The sequence below is a fragment of the Lissotriton helveticus genome, chromosome 9 (genome assembly GCF_964261635.1).
Source record: "Lissotriton helveticus chromosome 9, aLisHel1.1, whole genome shotgun sequence".
NCBI classification, from domain to species: domain Eukaryota; kingdom Metazoa; phylum Chordata; class Amphibia; order Caudata; family Salamandridae; genus Lissotriton; species Lissotriton helveticus.
In genome coordinates, this window is record NC_136070.1 from 1,249,154,912 (window position 1) to 1,249,177,252 (window position 22,341).

Sequence of the window (22,341 nt, forward strand, 5' to 3'; positions counted from 1 at the left end):
CCACGACTTTAGTTGGGATATTTGAGATTCACACCCCCTGAATCCCACTGATTACGCTATGCCCCTGATTGTTGTAGGTGTATCATGTGGTGTAGTCTGGAGTATAGCAAGTGTAATCAACACGTAGATGCCTCTTGCATTCTTTAATTATATGGAACATGTTTCAAGAAAGGAACACAGAGCTGGCTTCAAGTCTCTCCTAAGTTAGTCCCTAAATACCCATAGGGCAGGGTGCATGGTACGTAAAAAGTACGACATGAATATTTAATGTTATAAATGTACTGGCAGTAAAAAAAACAAAGTTGTTTTTTCATAGTACCAAGGTACAACTTCTAATGCTTAATTTTAGTTTTGGTGGAGCTAGAAAAATGGTTCAAGGACCCATTTAAATAGAACGTTAAAATCCAAATTAAGGGTCAATCCGCATTTTATATTACTATTTAAGAAATTACACTTTTGTAAACTTGTCATTTTCCTGCCTAAGCCAGATGGGCCTTTTTTACCAGTGCCACCGGACCGGTGAATGGCTCCCCTTTGGGGAGATGTGGATTTCTCCTAGACAGTGGACAAAATGCTTGGGTATGGAGAGATTTTTCCTCCTTGAGCCAGATGACTTGGGGGTTGTGCTCAGCCCCATCCTGAGTTTCAAATAATACCTACCCAGCCATTGACAGATGTAGTTCACAACTGGGCCTGCCTCTCTTTGTCTTACTAGCCAGCTTGGCTCCAAACCCAGTAGGACGGGAGAGGTGCCCCACAACTGGTTTGGAGAGACCTCAAAAGAGTTTACCTATTATCATAGCCACACCTTCAGGCGGGCACAGAGATTTCCGACTAGGGGAGAAGAGTTCTGCTATGTTGGATTTAGGTAGAGAAGGGCACAGTGTGACAGTGCACAGTAAAACCCACAGGAAGTATTGTAAAAGTGGGCAGAGTCAGCCCTGTGCACTTTTTTCCTCCATTGGTTAGGAGAAGAGTTAGCAGAGTTGGTTAGGAGTAGAGTTTCCCGAAACCCACAAGCCGTCACTGGGCACAGTTGTGGCAGCCCACAGCACCCTCCTCAGAACACTTGTAGACTTGTGAACAATCAGGAAGGCCCTGCTGTCTGAAGGACCTGGAGGAAAACTAGACCTCCTTCCCTTGACCCCAAGGGTTAGTTGGCTATCGCCTGTTTGAGCTATAAAAACCCAACAAGCTTTCAGAATTCTCTCTCCCTGCAACTTCCCAGTTGACCATCCCTACTGGAACTGCCCTGGACCCTACTGTTGGCCTCTGGAGAGTAAGTCTTAACCCTTAAGTGGTGCCTCCCAGGACATTTGGCTGGTGCTAGAGTGTACTACACTTGACCAAACTGCAAAAACTGGAACTTGGAAACTTTTCGCCAACTTTCCCTCCAGAGAACTGGCACGAGACCGGACTGATTGTCGACCGTCTGATTTAATTTACTGGTTTGCCCCTCTGAGGGAGATCTGACTTCCATAAAAATGCCTAAGTCTGAATGTAGATGGATTCATCAGGACCAATGGGGAGCGGCAACCCCTCGACATCGAAGCTTTCCTGGGCACAGACAACCAGCTATGAAAAGTCCCAACTTCACTGAAACTTTCCACCTGGATGAACCAAGTACATGTGTCTCACCCGCCCTCCATAGCGGTCTGCCTTGACTGTTGACTTAGCCCTAGTCTAGCACGACCATATAATCACGTTGCTGCATTGTGTTTTTTTCTGCAGCATTTTTCATTTAAACTTTAAAAATGTACATCTCTGGTTCTACCAATTGGATTTTTGCTGTTTAGGTGTCCTTTTATTTATGAAAATGTACTTTATTTTTCTACATTTGTTTGGGATTTTTCCTGTGTTGTAGGTTTACTTTATTACTGTTTGAGCACTGCATAAATACTTTAAACATTGCCTGGAAGTTAAACCGGACTGCTTTGTGCCAAGCTACCAGAGGGTTAAGGACAAGTTTATTTGGGGACTCTAGCAATTCACCCTGAAAAAGATTGTGATTAATATTTAAGGCGAGTTCACACCTCCCCCCTCAACTAACACTCCAATTTCTTACATGCATTGTATATTGAAAACAAAAAATATGTGTTTTTTCAGTGCAGAAAGCTCTTTATGTTTATGTCAGGACTCAGAACCCAAGCCAGACCTATTGGCTATCCCCACAACTGAGCAGCTTGGTTTGTGATGCACAATACACTGGAAGTGATATCCATTTTAAATTAACTATATAAAGAATTACACTAACGTACCCCACTGGTATGTCACCCACGATGGCTATTCCAAACTGGGCATGCAGCTGTGCTCCATAGGATATTCCAGTGGCAACAAAAAGCTGGAAAAAAATGAAACAAAGGAGAATACATTATTAGGAAAGAATGACTTTTCATACAATTAACATCCCACGCTATCTGAAGTCACTGGAGCTTCTCTTGTGGTATTGTAGTGAATGTGGCATATGATGTACCATTGCAAAATGAATAGCAACACAGAGAACCAAGGGTTAGTAGATGCGCATATAGGTAATGAACGGTAGTATAAATAATAACGGAAAGGTGTAGAGTTTAATATTACTACTTTACATTAAGAGCCAAGAACTGCAGGAGACATGGATCAGTAAAGGGCACTCAAACCAAGATCTAAGGACGTTGTCTGTGAATAGTTGTCAACAGGTACCATGTGGATGAGTTCTTACCAAGAAGGATGCAGGTGTTGATCAGCAATGCATGACAATAAGGGTAAGGATCAGTGTGAGCTGCATACAGCCAATCATTATGATCAGCAGGACAAAGGCCTAGTGGAAACCAGCATATCGATAAGAGGCACCAACATCATCAAATCCTTAATAATGGATAGATACCACAACCGGACCCAATATGCCCTATGTTTGCGTTTGCCGGTGTTACTTTTTCCTAGTATTGATAATGTTTGGGAAAACTGAATAAATAAACTGTATTTAAACAACAACAAAAACCAAGGAATCAGGAGAGAAGTTTGTATCAGCAATGGATGGATGTCAAAATTCTTTCAAACCGGTTCCCTTGTCATGTCCTTACTCTTGATTATTTCTACAGCACATCACTATAGCTACAGCTAGCTACATCCTGTAAAAGAAATCAGGGATATGTAGATGGCAAGGGATAAGTATTTCATAACTATCACAAAACAACGATTAATGGAAACAGAACTGTGGGCTATAGACTCATCAAGGACTAGTGCAGGTGTCTTTAACCAGTCGATCGAGAACTACCAGAAGCTCATAGACACCTTCAGAGTAGTTCACAGCCTTGAGCTGATTTAACAAAAGCTCAGAGTTAGATTTTTCTTTTTTAAGTTAAAGGAAGGCTGTGTTTATTTTACATTATGTTCACCAGGCTGCAGAGCAGAGCCCGATAATGAGCAATGTTCATTCAGATTGACGACCGAGACTGGGGCACCGACTTGAAAAAACAGTTTGACACACACATGGGGAAACATAATATGGCAGGCGGTGGCCCACTCCTGCAAGGCTAAACTCACAATCAGGCCCTTATTGTTTTTCTCCACTTTCAATTCCTCCCATTTCAACAAATGATTGTATATTTTCTAATATAAATTTGGCACCATGTCTACAGGCCACTGGGAATAAGTTGCCTGCTGTTTGTAAATATGACACTTGGAAATGGATTCACATAAACAAAGTTTTCTCTCATTTCAAAGTTTCACCGTTACACACACTGGGCATCTTGCTCCCAGGGGCTGGTAGTCATGGTGTCATATTTATAACAGAAAAATACAGCCTTTATTTTAAGTCGGAGAAAGTTTAAGTGCAGAAAAATTATTATGGACATTTTTGCAGAAAATGTTTTGCACTTTAAATTTTTCCCATTTAAAAAATGGTTCTAGATTTGTGTTACATATGTAATGGTGCCACATATGGTGAAAGGTATGTTCTGTGCCACAAGTACATACAACACAGTCTCTCAGCCACCAGTACAAATATATCCCATTCATACGCATGCATGTTCATACATCCCCAAAGACTGCACTCTCAATGACACATGGCAGCCCTGTCATAGTGCCTTCTAGTCAAAGTGCTTTACTCAAACCATAGTATCTAGCTCTATGGACATTAGGCTTAAAGTCAATGGAGCTGGGCGTGAGGTTGTCTGGTAATGTGCAAGTGGCTTAGCCTTCAGTAGCTCACGATGATATTCACTGATCAGAAGTAGCTCTCACTACAAAGCAGTTTGGAGACTAGTGTATGTATATGTCGTAATGTACCCATTAGATAAGAACATCATAAACCCATTACTAGTGGAGACATGCACCGGTATTGCGGTTAATCAGTCTCTGTGGTCTTGGTACAGCTGCCAACTTGAGCCAAAGTTTGAATACGAAGTCCGTTTTCTGTGTAGAGATCATTACTAGATGTATTGTGTTCCATACACAGACCAGCACAGAAGAGGTTTTAAAAACAAGCCCTCTTCATTTTTGCTTAAACCTAACAGTAGATGTTGCTGTGCTTAACTAAAAGGGATGCAACCTTTAAAAAACCTTCAGAGGGAGTCTGGACAATGAGGACGTGTTGCAAACCCCCACATAACACATTAGATATTGCAGTTTAAAACCATGTCTTTCCTTCAAGAAAGCAAACTGTTCAACATTCTCGTGATAGGGATTCAGTGGTCTACGGACTACGCTGCAATCGCTGTTGAGGATTCTTCTTCTAAACTCCATTGGCTATGGTTCTCCAGCTCAAGCACCATCCCTCGCATCACATCTGGAGGGAATGTAAGGTCTTACCACAATCAGTTCAATAGGAATGGGCATCTTTAGCTTGGAACTGAACTTCTGGTTCAGGAACTTGACTCCAAAGAGGGTCACCAAGGCAACGAGGCTGACCACGAGCGTTCCCAGGTTCGTCTGTGGCAGTTTGGAGCAAATCGTAATGATGGTCTATGGGAAAGACAAAGAGATGGTTTGGTAAGAGTGTACATAACTGTACCGCAAACATGTCACTGTCACACATATATCACAAAGATTTTCAGAAGAAGCCCAGAACGCCACCTTTGAGAGAGGTGCAAACATTTCTTTTGTTTCACTCAGTCTTTATTGTATGCTGTTTGTTCAAACCTGAATGGACCTACAGCAGAATAAATATACATCCAAAGTTAAAGTATCATTTAAGTTCTTGAAATGCAACTTTGAGAAAGTTTTCTACAAACCTTATCTGGTTCCGCAAGAGGCAAGCTAAAATTACATATGTGTTTCCTAAGATTTCCAGTGCATGATTCACACAACTCAATATTTTAAATTTACTAACATACATGTACACCTTAATTTGGAGTAAAAGTACATTTTTGTTGGCTGAGGGGGAATTCTTGGGAGTATTTCTAGGAAACTGCAACACTAGCAGCTTTCTAGAAATAATATCACAGGCATACATAAATGCACACAATGCAGGTTAATGTGTAAGAAACTTATTGGCAACAGTAAATTTTCACTTTTATTTCTTTTTTCAACAATGAAAATATGCTTCCCTGTGAAAAGTCAGCTCTTTCTCGAGCAATGCCCCTAAAATCTGGAACTTCATCCCAGTACATTTCAGAACAAACCCTCCCTTCTTGAGCTTAACAAGACAACTGATGCTGCGCTGTATTGCACACCCCTGTTGCAATAGTGGCATCGATACGAATGCATGGATTACCCATGCTGTTTTTAGGTTTCGCCTGCACAGCTTGTGAAATCTATTGTATTCAATATAAATCTTAAAAGGGGCTTACATCTCACCCTCCTGCTTTTCATTGGTTTGTGTGCTTGCCACGTACTTGTCCTCCATTTCTATTGGCTGTAGCCTACAATTTCCTATTGTTTCTCTTGTGTGTTTCACTCATCAGTGTCCTTAGGCTCAAGTACTGTTTTCATCCACTTTGCGGGACTTTTTTTTTTTTTACGTTTTTGCCTGCACTGTGCTTGCCCTGTGCTTGTTGTTTCATTGTATTCACTGTTGGATTAACTGGATTCTTTGTTGCTGTTTCTTAAAATAAAATTTGGGACTGGATTTCCAACGGATTCTTTTGCCAGGCTATAAAAACGACGTTCTTAGCTCTCAATCAGTTTTTTCGCATTCAGACCTTTTGTCAGCCTTTTTGGAACAATGTTGCTGGGAGCACTTCTATATCAGCACGCCAGACTAGCCAAACTATAACTTACTCTATACCAGCTAATCATCCTTTAGAATTGAATTGTTCTATTACTGGAAATATTAAAAGCCTGGACGTCAACACAAACATTTGAACAGACTTTCAGTAACTTATATTGCACAACTATTCACCAAGCTACAACTTGCAACAAAAAACAGCTTATTATGAACCACATAGGCAAACCTAATGCATTTACTAAGGCTTGTTTTTCGTGTTATTGTTTAAATAAAATCTTAATTAAAAAACTTGGTTAAAAAAAAAATGAATTTAGCCCATCTTTAGCGCTTTGAAGTAACCCTAAGGGAACTTGTAGCAAACTACAAAGTGAATGGTAAATACATGAATTAAATTTAGAAAAAGCAGCATCTTTTTTCCGGTCTTACGTAAATCAGGGAGAGAGGTTGGTTGGTTTGGCTTAGACGCAGTCCAAAGAGGTTCTTCATCTGTGACACAGTGACGTGAATGGAGGCGGCTGTTGTGTAGCCCCGGACCAGTGGCTCCGACAAGTAAGTGACGACAAAGCCAAACTGCAGCAGGCCCAGAACAATCTGGAAAGAAAAGACAAGGTTAAGTCAAGGTTACTGATAACACAGACACCTATGCCATGCACTGTGGTGTGGCCCCCAAGTCAAGAGGAGGAGGAGAGCTGGGAAGGCCCGGGACATAGATTGTGATGGTCAGTAGACACTGTGTCTAAAGTGATCCCTTTGCCCCATAGTCTAAGCGTCAAACCATCATCATGTTTAAATCTTGTATAAATGTCACACTGCTGTTCAGAAAGTGTGAGGGTAACAAACTGAGACATGAAATGAAGCCTTAACATTGTTTAACTGTGCAGAAAATGTTACGTCTTTTGGCTACAATCAATTAGAAATCACAGAATGTGTCAAATACCTGGTTTCACAAGCAAGGTCAACATTTTGAAACCTGCATCTCATGCAGCACATTCATGGTGTATTTTTATTTTTTTGTCACAGCTAACTAGAAAGTGAATGTAATTATCTAAAATGTTTGCTTGTCTGTTAGAACAGAATTTTGTGTTGTTGAGACAGAAAGACCGAGAGAGAAGCGAAGAGGGAAAGAGAAAGAGGGAGAGAAAAGGAGAGAAATTGAAAAATGAATAAGGGAAAGAGAGAAAGAGCTTGGAAGAGGGAAAGAGAAATAAAGACAGAAAGGGAAAAATAAGGGGAAAGCGAAAAAAATGAAGAGGGAGGATGCGAGGGAGAGAAACCTAGAAATCGAGCCTTGAGAGATGGTGTGAGGCCAGAGAGTACAGGCAGTACTGTAGTAAAGGAAATCAGATTTGATTTTATAATACCAACCAGTGCAAATGGATCTTTAAGTGTTTGCTGTGGCTGACCTAAGACGGTATGTTGTTTATTTGTAACGTGCTCTAAGTCACATTAAGATTGCATCAAGCATGTAGGGGAACAAAGTGAGATGGAAAAGAGGAAGCAGGAGACAGGAAGGGAAAAGGAAAGGGGAAGATTTGTTGACTCAGTACTCGTTTAAGAAAATGCTTGCACCTTGCTGGGCAGTGCAGCAGTGCACTGTGGGTAGCTTTCTTGGGGGGTCTGACCAACTAGTATGCAAGTTTGGACTGCAATCACAATATCCTTCATCTGAAGTTTTGTACGGCACTCTATATTTTTTTTTATTTTAAAACAATCATTATTATCTCTGAGAAAACAGCTGTAACCTCCCATAAAGGTTTTTCAGGGCATTGGGGCTTTTATTTATATATTTTCACCCTTTGAAATCACTGTGCATTTGCAGATGACATGGCTGGCATTATTGCCCTGCGCTTACCACCATGCCCCCTACCACCACGCCCCTTAACTGGCTGAGGACCGCCTTTAGCCATGTGCAGCATGACCCTCAACTCCTACAAATCACTCATCCCACAACCATACTTTAACCAGGGCTATCCCAGAGCCATAAAAATGAACTTTTTAAAGTACAGACTGGGGATTCTTCCACGCACCCTGCATCTACCACCATGGCTGAGGACACATGGACAAAATACTTGCAGGCTGTGTAACATCAACAATGGAGACATCCTTCATGCAATCTGCCTATACAAAGAACTGCACCAAGCAGTGCAACAGTTCCTTAAAGAACCATTTAAACAGAAAGGCATCCGCACCGGAAGGCAAGCGGTGATGGCCTGCTTAAACCCAACAAATATCCAACTAAACTGCAGATTGGTAAAATTTCTGACGTGGCTGAACGAAAAATGCCAAAAGTATCGAAACTTTTTCTACAAAGCCTGCCGTCTCAAGCTGACCAGCAGACGGGTAAAATGACTTAGCAGAACCTTATTAAGGATACCTATCAGCAGCAGAAGGACACATCTTGCAACAAGCATAGTCCATTCGGAAGATGCAACAAATGGGCTTGCTGGGCTGGAGTAAGGAAAATCTGAGACACACACATTCCAAAATCCAGTGAATCAATGACTTTCCCTAATCAGCACAATTTACTATGATTTTAAACTGTAATGATTTTTCACTCTTTGGCTTTTTTATTGGTTTTAAACATGGATGTTTTAGGAATTTTGTAATGGTGTTATTGCAATGGTTTTGATTAACTATGCAAAAATAAAATAAACTTGTAAACTTGCATGATCTGAGCAGTGTGGCGATGTGGGATTCCTGTTTTTTTTGTTTTAATAAAGCTGCCAATGTGGGATTCTTAGTTGTTTTTTGTTTTTTATAGGGCTGCAATGTGGGATTCCTTGCTTTTTTTTTTTTTAAAGCTGTCAATGTGGGACTACTTTTTTTTTTTTAATCCTCAGATCTCATGTGCCTTACACAGGTGGCACCCATCATCGAAGTTTTTTGACATGCAAGGTCTAGACAGAACCGTGGGTCTGCGGATCTCCATGCATTTCTGCAGATCCCAGAGCCCAACATACATATTCTCACTGCCTCGCTATAATCTCCCCTCACAATTTCTAGGATCATGTACCACTTCCCATGCCCCATTAGAACATCCAAAGTTTTGTCTTTTCTGAGACTCAGGACCCCGCAAATATTTCCAAGTCCATTTCATCATATAATGGCAGAAACAACATTTTCAGTCAAGACCATTTTCAATATTTTCACTCAAGTTGGTCCGGCATCCACCAATTTATAAATTTGTAGCAACAAGAGAAAAGCGTCTATCAAAAAATCAGATTTCTAAAATTGCACTTTTTTTTTTTTTTTTACACTTCGATCCCCCACAGATAGGGGATCTGCAAATAAATAGTAGAATGTAGGTTGGAAGCTTGACTAACACCTGTTTGCAATGCAGGTGACTGATAGTGAACGGAATTACATCCAACTACAAAAAAGGGTTTTTCAGGCTAATTTTGATACTATTCCAGTTTTGCTGTCGTAGTATTGTGTTTTTATCTAGGAACCTAAATCGATATTTCTATTTTATGCCCTTGTCCGGTTATAATCAATAATATCCCTACAACGGCATAGTAATCATATCCATATTCAGTCGTAGCACATGCTGTCACATTAAGCAAGGCTACTTCCCCGGCCTCCTAGAAAGCACAACGAGTTCTCTAACCAAACCAAACCTCCAGCAACCTGGGAAATCCCCCTTGATTTTGTTTTGATTTCATCCTAGAACTCCTGTAAAGCACTGTAAGAACGGCCAGTTCTTAGTGACATCTTTATGACGTCTTATGTCCAGCCTTATGTCAAACCCGGCACCTTTCAGGTATAAATATACCAACGTTGCCTTAAGCAAACACACGGTGGTGGTTTTGGAGCAGCTATCTACTTGCCCGAGAGCCCAGCTGATGCGAGAGCCCACGGACGCTGCCCCTCCCTTTTGACGCACTGAGAGAGACGCTGTCTTTTCTCCTGCCGAGAAATCCAGCTCCGGTGTTTCCAGATACCTTCGCGGGTTACTGGGATATCGAGTCCTCCTGCTTTCTAATTACCCAGGTACGGAGCTGACTAAACCCTTAAAGAGAATTCTTGAGTCAGATTCTTGGCAAAACAAACTTAACTTAAACTGCTACTTATTTACTCCGTCCCACGTATTAGGCTTAGGTCAGGTACACAGGGGCAGGCGTATTTAGAAGCACCAGTTGAGTACGTTAGTCAATGTATATATGTATTTATATTTTATCTATTTTAAAGTATCATATGGCTAAGAAACCATATCAATGCTTTTACAGTATTATTTTATAATCCTCCTTTTACTGTACGCACTTTACTTTGAGTATTGCAATTGTGGCAATTCATTTCTCTTGCATGAGAAAGAAGACTGCTCAATAAATAACATCTTTTATTGAAAACGCCCGTCTCTCTTTTCTCTGCACTCTGGTGAAACTAAGTATGCACACTTGACTGAGTGAAATAGCTGTCTATTGTTTTCACACAACTCTAGAGATACACTCTTATTCTGAGGGAGCAAAGTTGTCATGTTATATGGTTGTCGGAAGCTAATCCCTTCTTGTCTAATCAGGAAAGTTAATTCCTTCTAGAACATTCGAGAAAGTTTCTAGTGACCTCTGAGCTAGCTGGCAAACCTTAAGTCTAATATAGTCAGTAGAGACCTAGTTAACCTCAGTCCTACGTCTACACTGCGGAATATATTATTCCAATGCGCAGAGCCTATTGGGAATATAGGAACTACACTACATGGCGCCCAACGTTTGGTAAGGCGATAAATCTAACGCAAGACGTTAGAGTAACTCAGTCGTGCTTTTTCACACAGACCCTTTTTCCCGTAAATACTCCAAAGACGTCTGGAGTGGGTAAAAGGTTAAAATCCGCCGGAACTTAGTAGGAAGAGATTTCTATGTATAGTTTTTGGTTTAGTCAACGTTGAAGGATACAGTGTTCCAAAAATATTGTGCACCTAATCTTTGTTTCCTTGAAACTTGATCTGCAACAAAAACCTTTCTGCCAGTAAAATGGGGGAAAGTGAAGACGAAAGGGAGGAAGCTAGAATAGCAGCTCAACTCCTAGAGGATGACACGAGTCTCCTACAGAATGACCCGAATGCTATAATCATTCCGGTCAACATAAGAAAAACTATAACTCTTAAACTTATAGAAAATGGACTAACACCGAGAGGTGGAATAGTCGTATTCGTAATTGAGGCCCATGAATATCGACATTTTATTAAGGAAAACAGTGGTCCTTAGAGTAAAGGATTACTAACAATTCAAATGGCATATAGACTCCAATCAGTACTATATCTGAGAGTTTTTTCAGTACCCAGCCGGGCCTGAATTTTTATTCAAGTACAGGTATAAATACAGCGACCAAACAAGAGGTCTGATTTAAAATTTGATAGGGTACAAGCCTGCACCTATCCAGAGCACACTCGAACAAGGTTCGGGGGTAGGGAATTAGGAAGAGAAAAGCGGGGGGTAAAGAATTTCAGGCAAAAAGAACGTGGGAGCCAATTGTCCCTTGCATCATTAATACAGTTTCAAAGCAAGTTAAGACAAACAATAACTGCAACAAAAATAACATAATAGACAGGTTACAGAATTGTAAAAAGTGTCGACGGCGTTTCGATCCCCGGGCTCCTATTGAACTGGGATCATCATCAGGACTTTCTAATTTTTTGCCTGTAAGTACTTTTGTCACAAGCCTTTCAGAGCCTTGATTACTCTGTTCCAACGAGTCAAAATGATGGAAGTGGGCGATGCCTCGGTTCCTACTTGGTAGACATGATAATGTCACCAGTCTTTAGGGATTCTTCCGTGCCGCAATTATGCGAGTTAGTTCCGGTCTCACGAGGGCGGATTTTCAATTTTGGCACACTCTTTAATGCGCAGACGGTGCTGCCTTGCTCCAGAATCGAGCAGGAATCAAACGGTGTGCTCAATGGCAGTGAGCCGACTTCACGATAATCCGGATTATTAAGGACCACTGTTTTCCTTAATAGTCATTTGCCCAAGGTCCTTGGTACTTTTTGGGTTCCCTTGTTTTTCTGAAAAGACATGAATATCGACAGACAGAGGTATTCTACACATGGATAAACTTTCCAGCAGCAAACGCTGTAACACACGACTTCCACTATTACAAAATAGAGGAACCTCCGGATGAATACACTCCTTTCGAGGAGGTTGAAATCCCATTAAAATACCAAGAGCACCTGCTCTGGTTTAAAGGCGCCCTAAAACATAATAATCACATCAGCAGGCTTGGTCCACTAGGTAGACCAGGAGCAACAAGGCCGGTTCTAGCCAGCTACACACCACATCCAGACATCGAAAAAATGTTGGTACCAGAACTTTTAGTCCAGCTAAAAGTAATAATTAAAATACATAGACAATTAGGCCAATATGTAATGCGGACTTCAACAGTCCAACCAGCTATTAACATTCCACACCTGACCCCTCATCAGGGGAACACAAACATAATTACACCACAGAACATACAATCATGTCTGGGCAAAGTACCCCAAAATGGGAACAAATTCCATTCTGGTTAGCACAAAAAATAACTCAAATAGAGGCAGTATTTCCGGATACTACCCCTACTGAGAAACACAGAATTCTGACAATCTGTCTTCCAATGGGGATCGCACCACATGTGGTGGACTGTGACACTTGGGGCACAGTCTTTGCTTCCATTTACACAAAAACACATGGTGTTCCGTTTATGGCGATAATACCAGATGTGCTAAGACAGATTCAAAATGAATACGGTGCAGAACCTGCTTTAACTCTGGGTATGAAATTACTGAAAGACTTCAGGCATGTCTCGGCTATATTATTAGCCAACATAAAAGGAGAAGCAGCATCTGTGGCGATCCGCCAGAAATTGAAAGAAACAGATATAGCAGACCAACCAATTTAACTTGCCAGAATCATAGAAAAATCCTATGAAGAACTAGGTAGAGATAGTTTGGGTGGGAAACCAGTAAAACCCCAACTAACTGAAAATCCTGAAAAGTTATTTATTAAAAATAATCTGAACACTCCAAAAAAGAGCTGGGATGGAAATAAACAATCCACTCCCAAAGAAAAAAGATTCCAGTCCAGAGGTAGGTCTCCTCGGCGGAGAGAAAGATCTCCGGACCAAGGACACAAGTCTCCCCAGAGGGAGCCCTCTGAGAAAAGATACAACCTTAGAAATAGGGATAATCTGAAAAAACCTGATAGATATCAAGACATTGATACACGTCCCTCTCGATCTTTTCAGACTTCCTCGCAGAAATCGGAAAGAAGAGGACGGTCAGAACACAGGGAAGAGCACGTCAAGTCCAAAGACAAGGAACCTGCTCATCAAAGTAAAAAATTACAATTTCCAAGAAAGAAGGTAGCCAGTATTAAAATAGTTAAACATGCCGAGGATACTGAGGACACAACTGAAAAACGGAGAGTGAGCCCAGACAATGCTAGACAGCGCAGCAGAAGTGACCATAGCTCGCAGGATCCTGATGAATCATCTGGAGATAGTGGACACGAATGAATACATTCAGGTGGAAACTGCAGATACCAGAGTTAGCGAACCTCATACAATATACAAAATACCATTACGTATAGAGGGAGATAAGACTAGGAAAGTAAGGGGTCTATTTTGGGATAACCTTTCCAAAGGCTATGACATCCTTTTAGCTGAGAAAGACTGGCCACCAGAGTTTGTCAGGGAGTGCCCTCATGGCGAAGAAATGATTATGCCTGCCTTCTCAAATCATATTCCAATTCATAAAATATATACATATGCAAGAAAATGGGCAATAGCCCAAGCTCCTGCACTATATAAAAATCATGTAGGATGGGATGAGGACTCTCCTCCTCACAAAATCCAGTTAAAATGTCAACCAACTGCACAAAGGCAGTACCCAATTAAGCAAGAAGCTAAAAAACAAGTCAGGGAGATCTTAGATCAACTTGAATACCAGGGGGTGATTGAAACATGCACCTCACAAATGAACAATCCTTTGTTTCCTGTCTCCAAACCAGACTATTCATATCGTCTAGTTTTGGACTTCAGACACCTTAACTCATGTTGCAAGACATTTGCAGTACAAAACTCATACAGTGTAGCACTAATGAATAACATCGTGCGCAAAAAATACAAAAGAACATTAGACATCTCTAATGGATTCTTTTGTCAAAACATAGCACCTGAAAGCAGGTATTTGACCGCTTTCTCAATAATGGGGTCGCAGAAATTTCTGTCGACTCCCACAGGGATTCAAGAATAGCCCAGGATTATTCTCAGCAAGAGTAACAGAGTTACTACAAATATATGATGATGAAGCATTATCTTATGTCGATGACATCTATCTAACAGATGATGACTTGGATAGGCACTTGAAAAGAGTGAACACCATAATACTTGGGTTCGCAGCAGAGGGTTACAAATTCAACTTTAAAAAGTCACGAATTGCCCATCTAACTGTCCTGTTTTTAGGATTTGAATTATCAAGTGAAGGCAAAAGCCTAGCGGACAATTTCTTAGAGAAGTGTGCTGTACTCCAAGCACCTATAACGCTGAAGAACTTGCAATCAATACTAGGTTTCCTGAACTTCGGAAGAACTTACATTCTAAATTATGCAGAGAGGGTTAAACCTCTCTATGAATTAATAAAACCTGATTTTAAACCAATCATTTGGACTCAAAAACACACAGAAATGTTGAGATCATTGCAAACAGACATGTTAGCTAAAACAAAATTGCAAACTCGCGATAATACACGCAACCTTGTAATCTGAGTCATCCCAGGAAAATGCGGATTCACGTACCTGACCTCTAATAAGGGAGAAAAGGTACCAATAGCTTACAAATCACACTTGTACACACAAGCTGAAAAAACATTCAGTCTTGCGGAAAATGTTGTAAATGCGGTTCAAACAGCTGTAGCAAAAGAAAAAGCCCAAGGCAAAAGGATAACTGTTTTGACAGCAGAATCAGCCTTCGAGGCATTAACAAGCCCACGCAATTTAACTACCGTGGCATTAGATCCAAAATGGATACAATGGGAAAATTCTCTTGCTACAGAAAAGGTGAAATACTATTTTGACCCAGAAATGAAAAAACTAGAAAATCTAGAATATGAAGAAGAATATCCTCTGCCAATCGAAATTCTGCCTCTCAAACAGTACAAATGCGTAATCTACATGGACAGATTTGCACAACACTACGATGTAGAGAAGAATTCCTACAGTGCAGCGTGCGCGATTGTTAATGGTCGCTGGCGTTTAGGTAAATTCAGACCGTTAATTACCAAAACTGAATCACTCAGAAACTGTTCAACTCAGCGAGCTGAAGCTGAAATAAGATCTTTAAAGATGGCGCTTGAAAATGCCGATTGCGAATTCCCCACACTAATAGTGTGCGATTCGCATTACTGCGTCAAATCTTACAATCATGACTTGCAGAACTGGGTTCAAAACGATTACAAAGATGACACAGGTGCCGCAATAAAGCATAAAAAGCTTTGGGAACAGGTAGTTCTTTTGCAGAAAGAACTACAAAAGACTCACGTGATACATACACTGAGTCATTAACGTGATGGCGTTCACGTTGCAGGGAATTCATTGGCTGACACAACCACAGCGGAAGCAACTAAACCGGCTTCCGTAGCCACAAAAAAGCGTTCAGAAAAATACATAGATGGGGGAAACCATGCTGGCAGTAAAAACGACTTCAAAAGGCGACCGTGCAGCATTACCCATGAACTATCCACTCAATTATACATACATAATCGATGCATACTCCGTTCCTTTTGCTCGAATCCCTGGAGTGGGGGATAGAGTAATTCCAAACACGAACAGGAGAATCCTATTAATAGCAGACGCACACATGGGAGAAGGTCTAGGGCATCGAGAGATCTTGAAATCTCTGAGAGAATTACAATCAGAATACTGGTGTGCAAAACTATAAATTTGCAATAAGCTGTCCAAACTGCAACAGAGATCGCAGTGGCGAACTGCCCGGAGTATTGCCATGACCCTTCTTTTAGATAGCATAAAACTATCAATACGAAATACCCAGAAAAAAATGCGTCCCAATAATATTTAAGACTAAATTCACTTAAAAATGTAGACACCAGCGCTCGGCTGACGCCAGAACTGTTATAAAAGATTTGCGAGTCTATATCGGCACATACGCAATTGGCATGCTACATTCTGACCAGGGTCCTGCTTTTAGCTCTCGAGCTTATAAGGAGGCCATGACCAGCATGGGCATTGCATTGCGGTACTCTTGTCACTTCCATCCTGAGGGAAATGGGATTGTGGAAAGAAAAAACCAAGACATAAAGCAATCTATAACGGCGAGGGTATTAGGTTCGGGTGATGGGTGGGTCCAACATTTAACAAGTGTCCAACGTAGTCTTAACAATCTGCCAAGAAATTCTCTAAAAGGTTTCAGCCCGTACAAACTATTGTTCGGTACTAGAATGCATATTCAGGACTTAGATAGTCAGACTTCAGTGGTAGAAGAAAAATGCTTTGATATCAAAGATCGTTTGGCTATTTTACAGGACTTAAATGAAACAAGAAAAGACCTGAGCAACGTAAAGTTAAAACAGCAGCCAACAGCCACTGAAGATAAACCACCTGTCCCAGCAAGGCCTGTCTGGATTCCAAAGATTGGGGATCTAGTCAGAGAGAAGATTGTGGTGAAGGAGGAATTTGGGCCTTCTTACAGAAAAGCAGTACCTGTCTTAGCTGTCAGCGGAACAAGATCAGTTGTACTACCGCCCCTTGCTGGTAAAAAGGAGAACCGAGTTGTATCCATCGACCTGGTAAAACCACAATCATGTGGCCAATAATAAGTAGTAGGCCCAGTGGACTCCCAAGAAGTAGCAGAGTACCCACACTTGCTACAATACAAGAGGTTCAAACTGAGAGACTAATCACATTTGATAAACCTGCAGTGAATAAAAAAAGGACTATCCAACAATGCCATGGAACTTGTGCCTCTTGAAACCCAAATTGCAACAGTTCGTCAAGAAACACCTGTCTACAACGATGTAGCCTCAGCCTATGCTAATGAAACAAAGAAAATTCCAAAAGCAAATGAAAATCCGGAAGCGATTCCAACAATTGACAGAACTGCATCTGGCTACTTCATCAATTTCGATGACTTTTCTGAAGATCCAAGCGAGCCTGAAGAACAGCCAACAACAAAAACTTTTAAAGACAAAGTAACAGAACTCTTTCATCAACTCAAAGAAACCTATCTGATTTCTCCATGGATTGAATTTTGGATTGTGTTAGGTGTACTTTTTATCCTGCTTTGGCTCATCATGGTTCTTTGTTTGGGAAAATTCATTGAGGGAAAATACAGTACAATGGACACAGCAAGTCAGAACATCAACTTGGTCCTAAAGCCACACAAGTCATCTCACATCGAGAAAAGAGAACTATCATCAGTGAATGTGACAGCCAATTCAATACCCGGTGGGGTAGCTTGGGACCAAACTGATTACGAAATATATGGCCCGGTCGAGCTCTTGAAATTTCCACACCAGTTTAAGGTTTCATTAAGTGACTTTGTAAAACCGAGTACATTCTCTGATGATTGGGACTTTGAAAGTATTAATGATATGATGTCAGATTTAGTAATGTCAGCAAAATTTACAGAACATGATTATTTACAGGGTTCATCTAATTATGAAGAAATGTACTGCTACAACCACTTTGCACATCACTATTTGCATAAATCTGCTCAGCCTAGGAATGTTTTTAATTATAATCAATGGGAACATTGTGCAACTCCTCCAAAAGGTAGTTCTAAGACATTTTACAAGAAATTCCCATACTTCTCAGGGTTTAACACAAGTGATGCTGAAACGTATTATTTCAAAATGTTAAATAAGACAGGAATGAAAACAATGCTGACAAACACTAAATTAATCTATTCAGAAGCATTTTATGAAAAAATGACTACATTTGGTTTTGATTTTTGGAAAAACAACATTGAAACAAAAACCATCTGGGGTACCAAAGATTGGCAGGTCAAAGGTATAGAATCATTATTTAGAGCCTGCATGATCCCAGAACAAATAATATTCTTGAATGATACCATTCACCAGACAACCTGTCTTAGCCTAGCCAAAATAAAAGATTTAAACAAACCGTCTATTCCAAAGCCAACACCTGACAGTAATAGCACTACAGATGTTGAGATAGACGTATCCCATATTTTTAACCAAAACAGAACACATCCTGATTGGAAAAAATGGTTGATCTTGCCCACAGACACAAATAACTGTCAAGATAGATTCCTGATCAAAATACAGGGGTTCAAATTGACCAGGCCAGGCCCTAGATACTCCCAGAGACAACATCCAGGGATAGTTACAACATACAGTGTAGGAAAACTCTGCCTCGATTGGCTACAGACATCCACACTGGCAGAAATTAAGCAACACTTGACTTTACTTAAAGACGGTGCTGACTTCGCGATTTCATAATGGGACCACGCAAACAGAGTCAAAAACGTTTCATAGCGGCCGGTGTATACGCTGCATACAACGAAGCTTGAAAAGTAATGCAAATTGAAACAGCAGAAAAAATACGGGAAATTGACCGTATTAATTTGGAAAAATCACTTTCTGCTGTTGATATAATAGAGCAGGACTTACTAATGTTACAACACGGTCATCCCAATTGCGTTCTATTGTACAGCTTGGCTGGACGTTGCAAAATCTGCGTTCAGGCTACGTGCCCTGGCGTTTAATCAACACAACGTCATTATTCTCTATCTTTAACCTTACTGATACACAAATCAGTTTGGCACAAAAAGGAGCAGACTATACAATTCTGAGCATTGAAAAACTTGAGAGATTACCATTGACAATGTCAGAAAGACCTGTCATTGAATGGATAATACACGGAATAATAACAATTCCGATAACAACTTTCCGATTTAAATACTGTCAAGAGTATATACCAGCAGGCCAGTATGAAAGGTTGGGTAAAGGGTACATTAAGTCATCATGGAAATTACCTTACACACACACGTTATAGTGAAAAGGAACAGAATGTATTTCTTAGTGGTAACAATTGTAAAAGATCACTGAGCGGTATACTTCTGTGTCAAGGTATTAATTTGCATGGGGCCTGTGAGGGGACTTCAAATAACCTTTCATGCCACCAGCATGGCACACCTGCAACTCGAATAGAGCCATTCTTTAGACAGCTTTCTAACGGGAGCTATATTCTAATAGTGGACCACAGATGTTGTGGTGCCAGGAAAAGCTTATTTCGTGAGCGTTAGTTCCATGGTCACTTGCTGTATGCAAGTATTGTATCCAAACAGCACTCCAGACACGGAGGCGAAAATTTGGCCTTTTTTGAATATCTCTTCTATTCGAATTGATACTTTAAGCAGAATGAAGTCTGTTCTTTTATAGACAACTGTGCCCTTGACGTCATCAAAAGAAACGTATGATCTGCAAGTTGCAAGGACAACGGCAGAGATACATACCCTTTTATCAACAAATTGCCCCGTGCATTTCGCAGAAATGCTAAGCCAAATCCTAAATATGTCTGATACCAGCGGTATCCCACATATATTTAAGACAATTTTTTTGGGACTGTTAACACCCTTCAAAACAGTTCTGGGCATTTTTCCTAATGTTGTCCATTCTGTCTTTGGCGGCCTACCACTTCTATTGGGACTCGTAGCAGGCATTTTATTTTTGATACTTCTGCTTCGATATGGCAAGCCAAATCGCAGACAAGACTCCAGCTTCGATGGAAGAAACGATCCTAGCTATACGCTATCGCGACCGCATAACTAAAGTCCTTGGATTAGCCCGGCTAAGAGATCTGAATATGACCTGGTTTCTTTCATTCAGACCCATCTGGCAGAATTGCATCTTACCTGTGCTTCGATGTATGCTATGCAGAGAAGAATGGGTGTTGGACGTCTGTCTTACACTACCATCAGCAGTACCTTTGGATACAGATACTTTGCTAAGTCCTGTAACGGCTCATGCATCGTGTTGTCCCCAGCGGCTACCCATTCTGATGACGGCATTCGTTGAGACTTCAGCACTGCGATTAGGGGGTAGTGAAGTACGAGATTAGAGCAACATCACCCAGGTACGACCTTCTGTGAGCATTGCTGATCCTGACATCGATGATAGCAATCATTCTCACGACTGCACAGTTGCGGCATTTTCCAACTTGGTCGAACTTGCACCTGAAGCGGTAAACCACTTTTTTGAAAGTCTGTCTGAAGTGATGTTCTCCCCTGAACAAAAAGAATAACTTTTAAGTAAACTAGTACACAGCGTTACCTGAACTCTGAATTCGGCCTTCGGCTTTGATAAACAAAAGCTACTGAACATATTTGGAACTATATTTTTTGTCTCTCCCCTGAAAGCGAAAACATTTTTTTTTCCCCAATTCCAAAATATGTACCTTTTTTCTGGCACATGTACTCTGCTTAAAGTAGAACTATTCTTAGAGAACAGAGCTTCTATTTTAGGAACTCTAGAGACAATATATTACCTAAGCCTCTGGCACATTTACAGCCACTGTATTTATATGTGATGGAATGGTCTCGACCTTCTTTTCTGTATTAAGAGCCATTTTATGTGTAAATTTCGCAAATCATTCATGCTGATATATATATGCATCTTTTTTACTGAATGATTACACTGCTTGAATAGCGTACAGTACCTATAATCATTTTCGTGTATATCTATGCACCATTTCAAATGCTAAAATGTATTTTGGGGTGGGTTGAAATACACATGCACTTTTATATGTTTACTATTGCTTAGTTTTAGTAATGATGGACATTAGATCGTGGAGTGGGTATTGTGTTTTTATCTAGGAACCTAAATCGATATTTCTATTTTATGCTCTTGTCCGGTTATAATCAATAATATCCCTACAACGGCATAGTAATCATATCCATATTCAGTCGTAGCACATGCTGTCACATTAAGCAAGGCTACTTCCCCGGCATCCTAGAAAGCACAACGAGTTCTCTAAACAAACCAAACCTCCAGCAACCTGGGAAATCCCCCTTGCTTTTGTTTTGATTTCGTCCTAGAACTCCTGTAAAGCACTGTAAGAACGGCCGGTTCTTAGTGACATCTTTATTGACGTCTTATGTCCAGCCTTACGTCAAACCCAGCACCTTTCAGGTATAAACATACCAACGTTGCCTTAAGCAAACACACGGTGGTGGTTTTGGAGCAGCTATCTACTTGCCCGAGAGCCCAGCTGATGAGAGAGCCCACGGACGCTGTCCCTCCCTTTAGACGCACTGAGAGAGACGCTGTCTTTTCTCCTGCCGAGAAATCCAGCTCCGGTGTTTCCAAATACCTTCGCAGGTTACTGGGATATCGAGTCCTGAGAGAGAGATACAAGACCTCCTGCTTTCTAATTACCCAGGTACGGAGCTGACTAAACCCTTAAAGAGAATTCTTGAGTCAGATTCTTGGCAAAACAAACTTAACTTAAACTGCTACTTATTTACTCCTTCCCACATATTAGGCTTAGGTCAGGTACACAGGGGTAGGCGTATTTAGAAGCACCAGTTGAGTACGTTAGTCAATGTATATATGTATATATATTTTATCTATTTTAAAGTATCATATGGCTAAGAAACCATATCAATGCTTTTACAGTATTATTTTATAATCCTCCTTTTACTGTACGCCCTTTACTTTACTATGAGTATTGCAATTGTGGCAATTAATTTCTCTTGCATGAGAAAGAAGACTGCTCAATAAATAACATTTTATTGAAAACTCCTGTCTCGCTTTTCTCTGCACTCTGGTGAAACTAAGTATGCACACTTGACTGAGTGAAATAGCGGTCTATTGTTTTCACACGACTCTAGAGATACACTCTTATTCTGAGGGAGCAAAGTTGTCATGTTATATGGTTGTCGGAAGCTAATCCCTTCTTGTCTAATCAGGAAAGTTAATTCCTTCTTGAACATTCGAGAAAGTTTCTAGTGACCTCTGAGCTAGCTGGCAAACCTTAAGTCTAATATAGTCAGTAGAGACCTAGTTAACCTCAGTCCTACGTCTACACTGCTGATTATATTATTCCAATGCGCAGAGCCTATTGGGAATATAGGAACTACACTACAGTAGAGCACAAACATTACTATTAGATTTATCATTTTAAATGATTTTTTTAGATCACCCATAATTAGTTTGGCGATTATGGACAAACCTGTTGAATTTTTAG

The 22,341-nt window shown here is 40.6% G+C and overlaps 1 protein-coding gene across 3 annotated transcripts in view; it reads right to left on the minus strand.

Annotated features, from left to right (window-relative positions):
* LOC144782429 (solute carrier family 26 member 6-like) overlaps positions 1–22,341 on the minus strand; it is a 235,226-nt gene that overhangs the window by 120,034 nt on the left and 92,851 nt on the right. For all 3 annotated transcript variants that reach the window (XM_078661782.1, XM_078661781.1, XM_078661783.1), the window contains exons 6-8: positions 6,575–6,739; positions 4,792–4,944; positions 2,259–2,341 (exon numbers count right to left, since the gene is read on the minus strand). In XM_078661782.1, the coding sequence (XP_078517908.1) occupies positions 2,259–2,341; positions 4,792–4,944; positions 6,575–6,739 (401 nt within the window). The remainder of the gene's footprint in view (positions 1–2,258; positions 2,342–4,791; positions 4,945–6,574; positions 6,740–22,341) is intronic.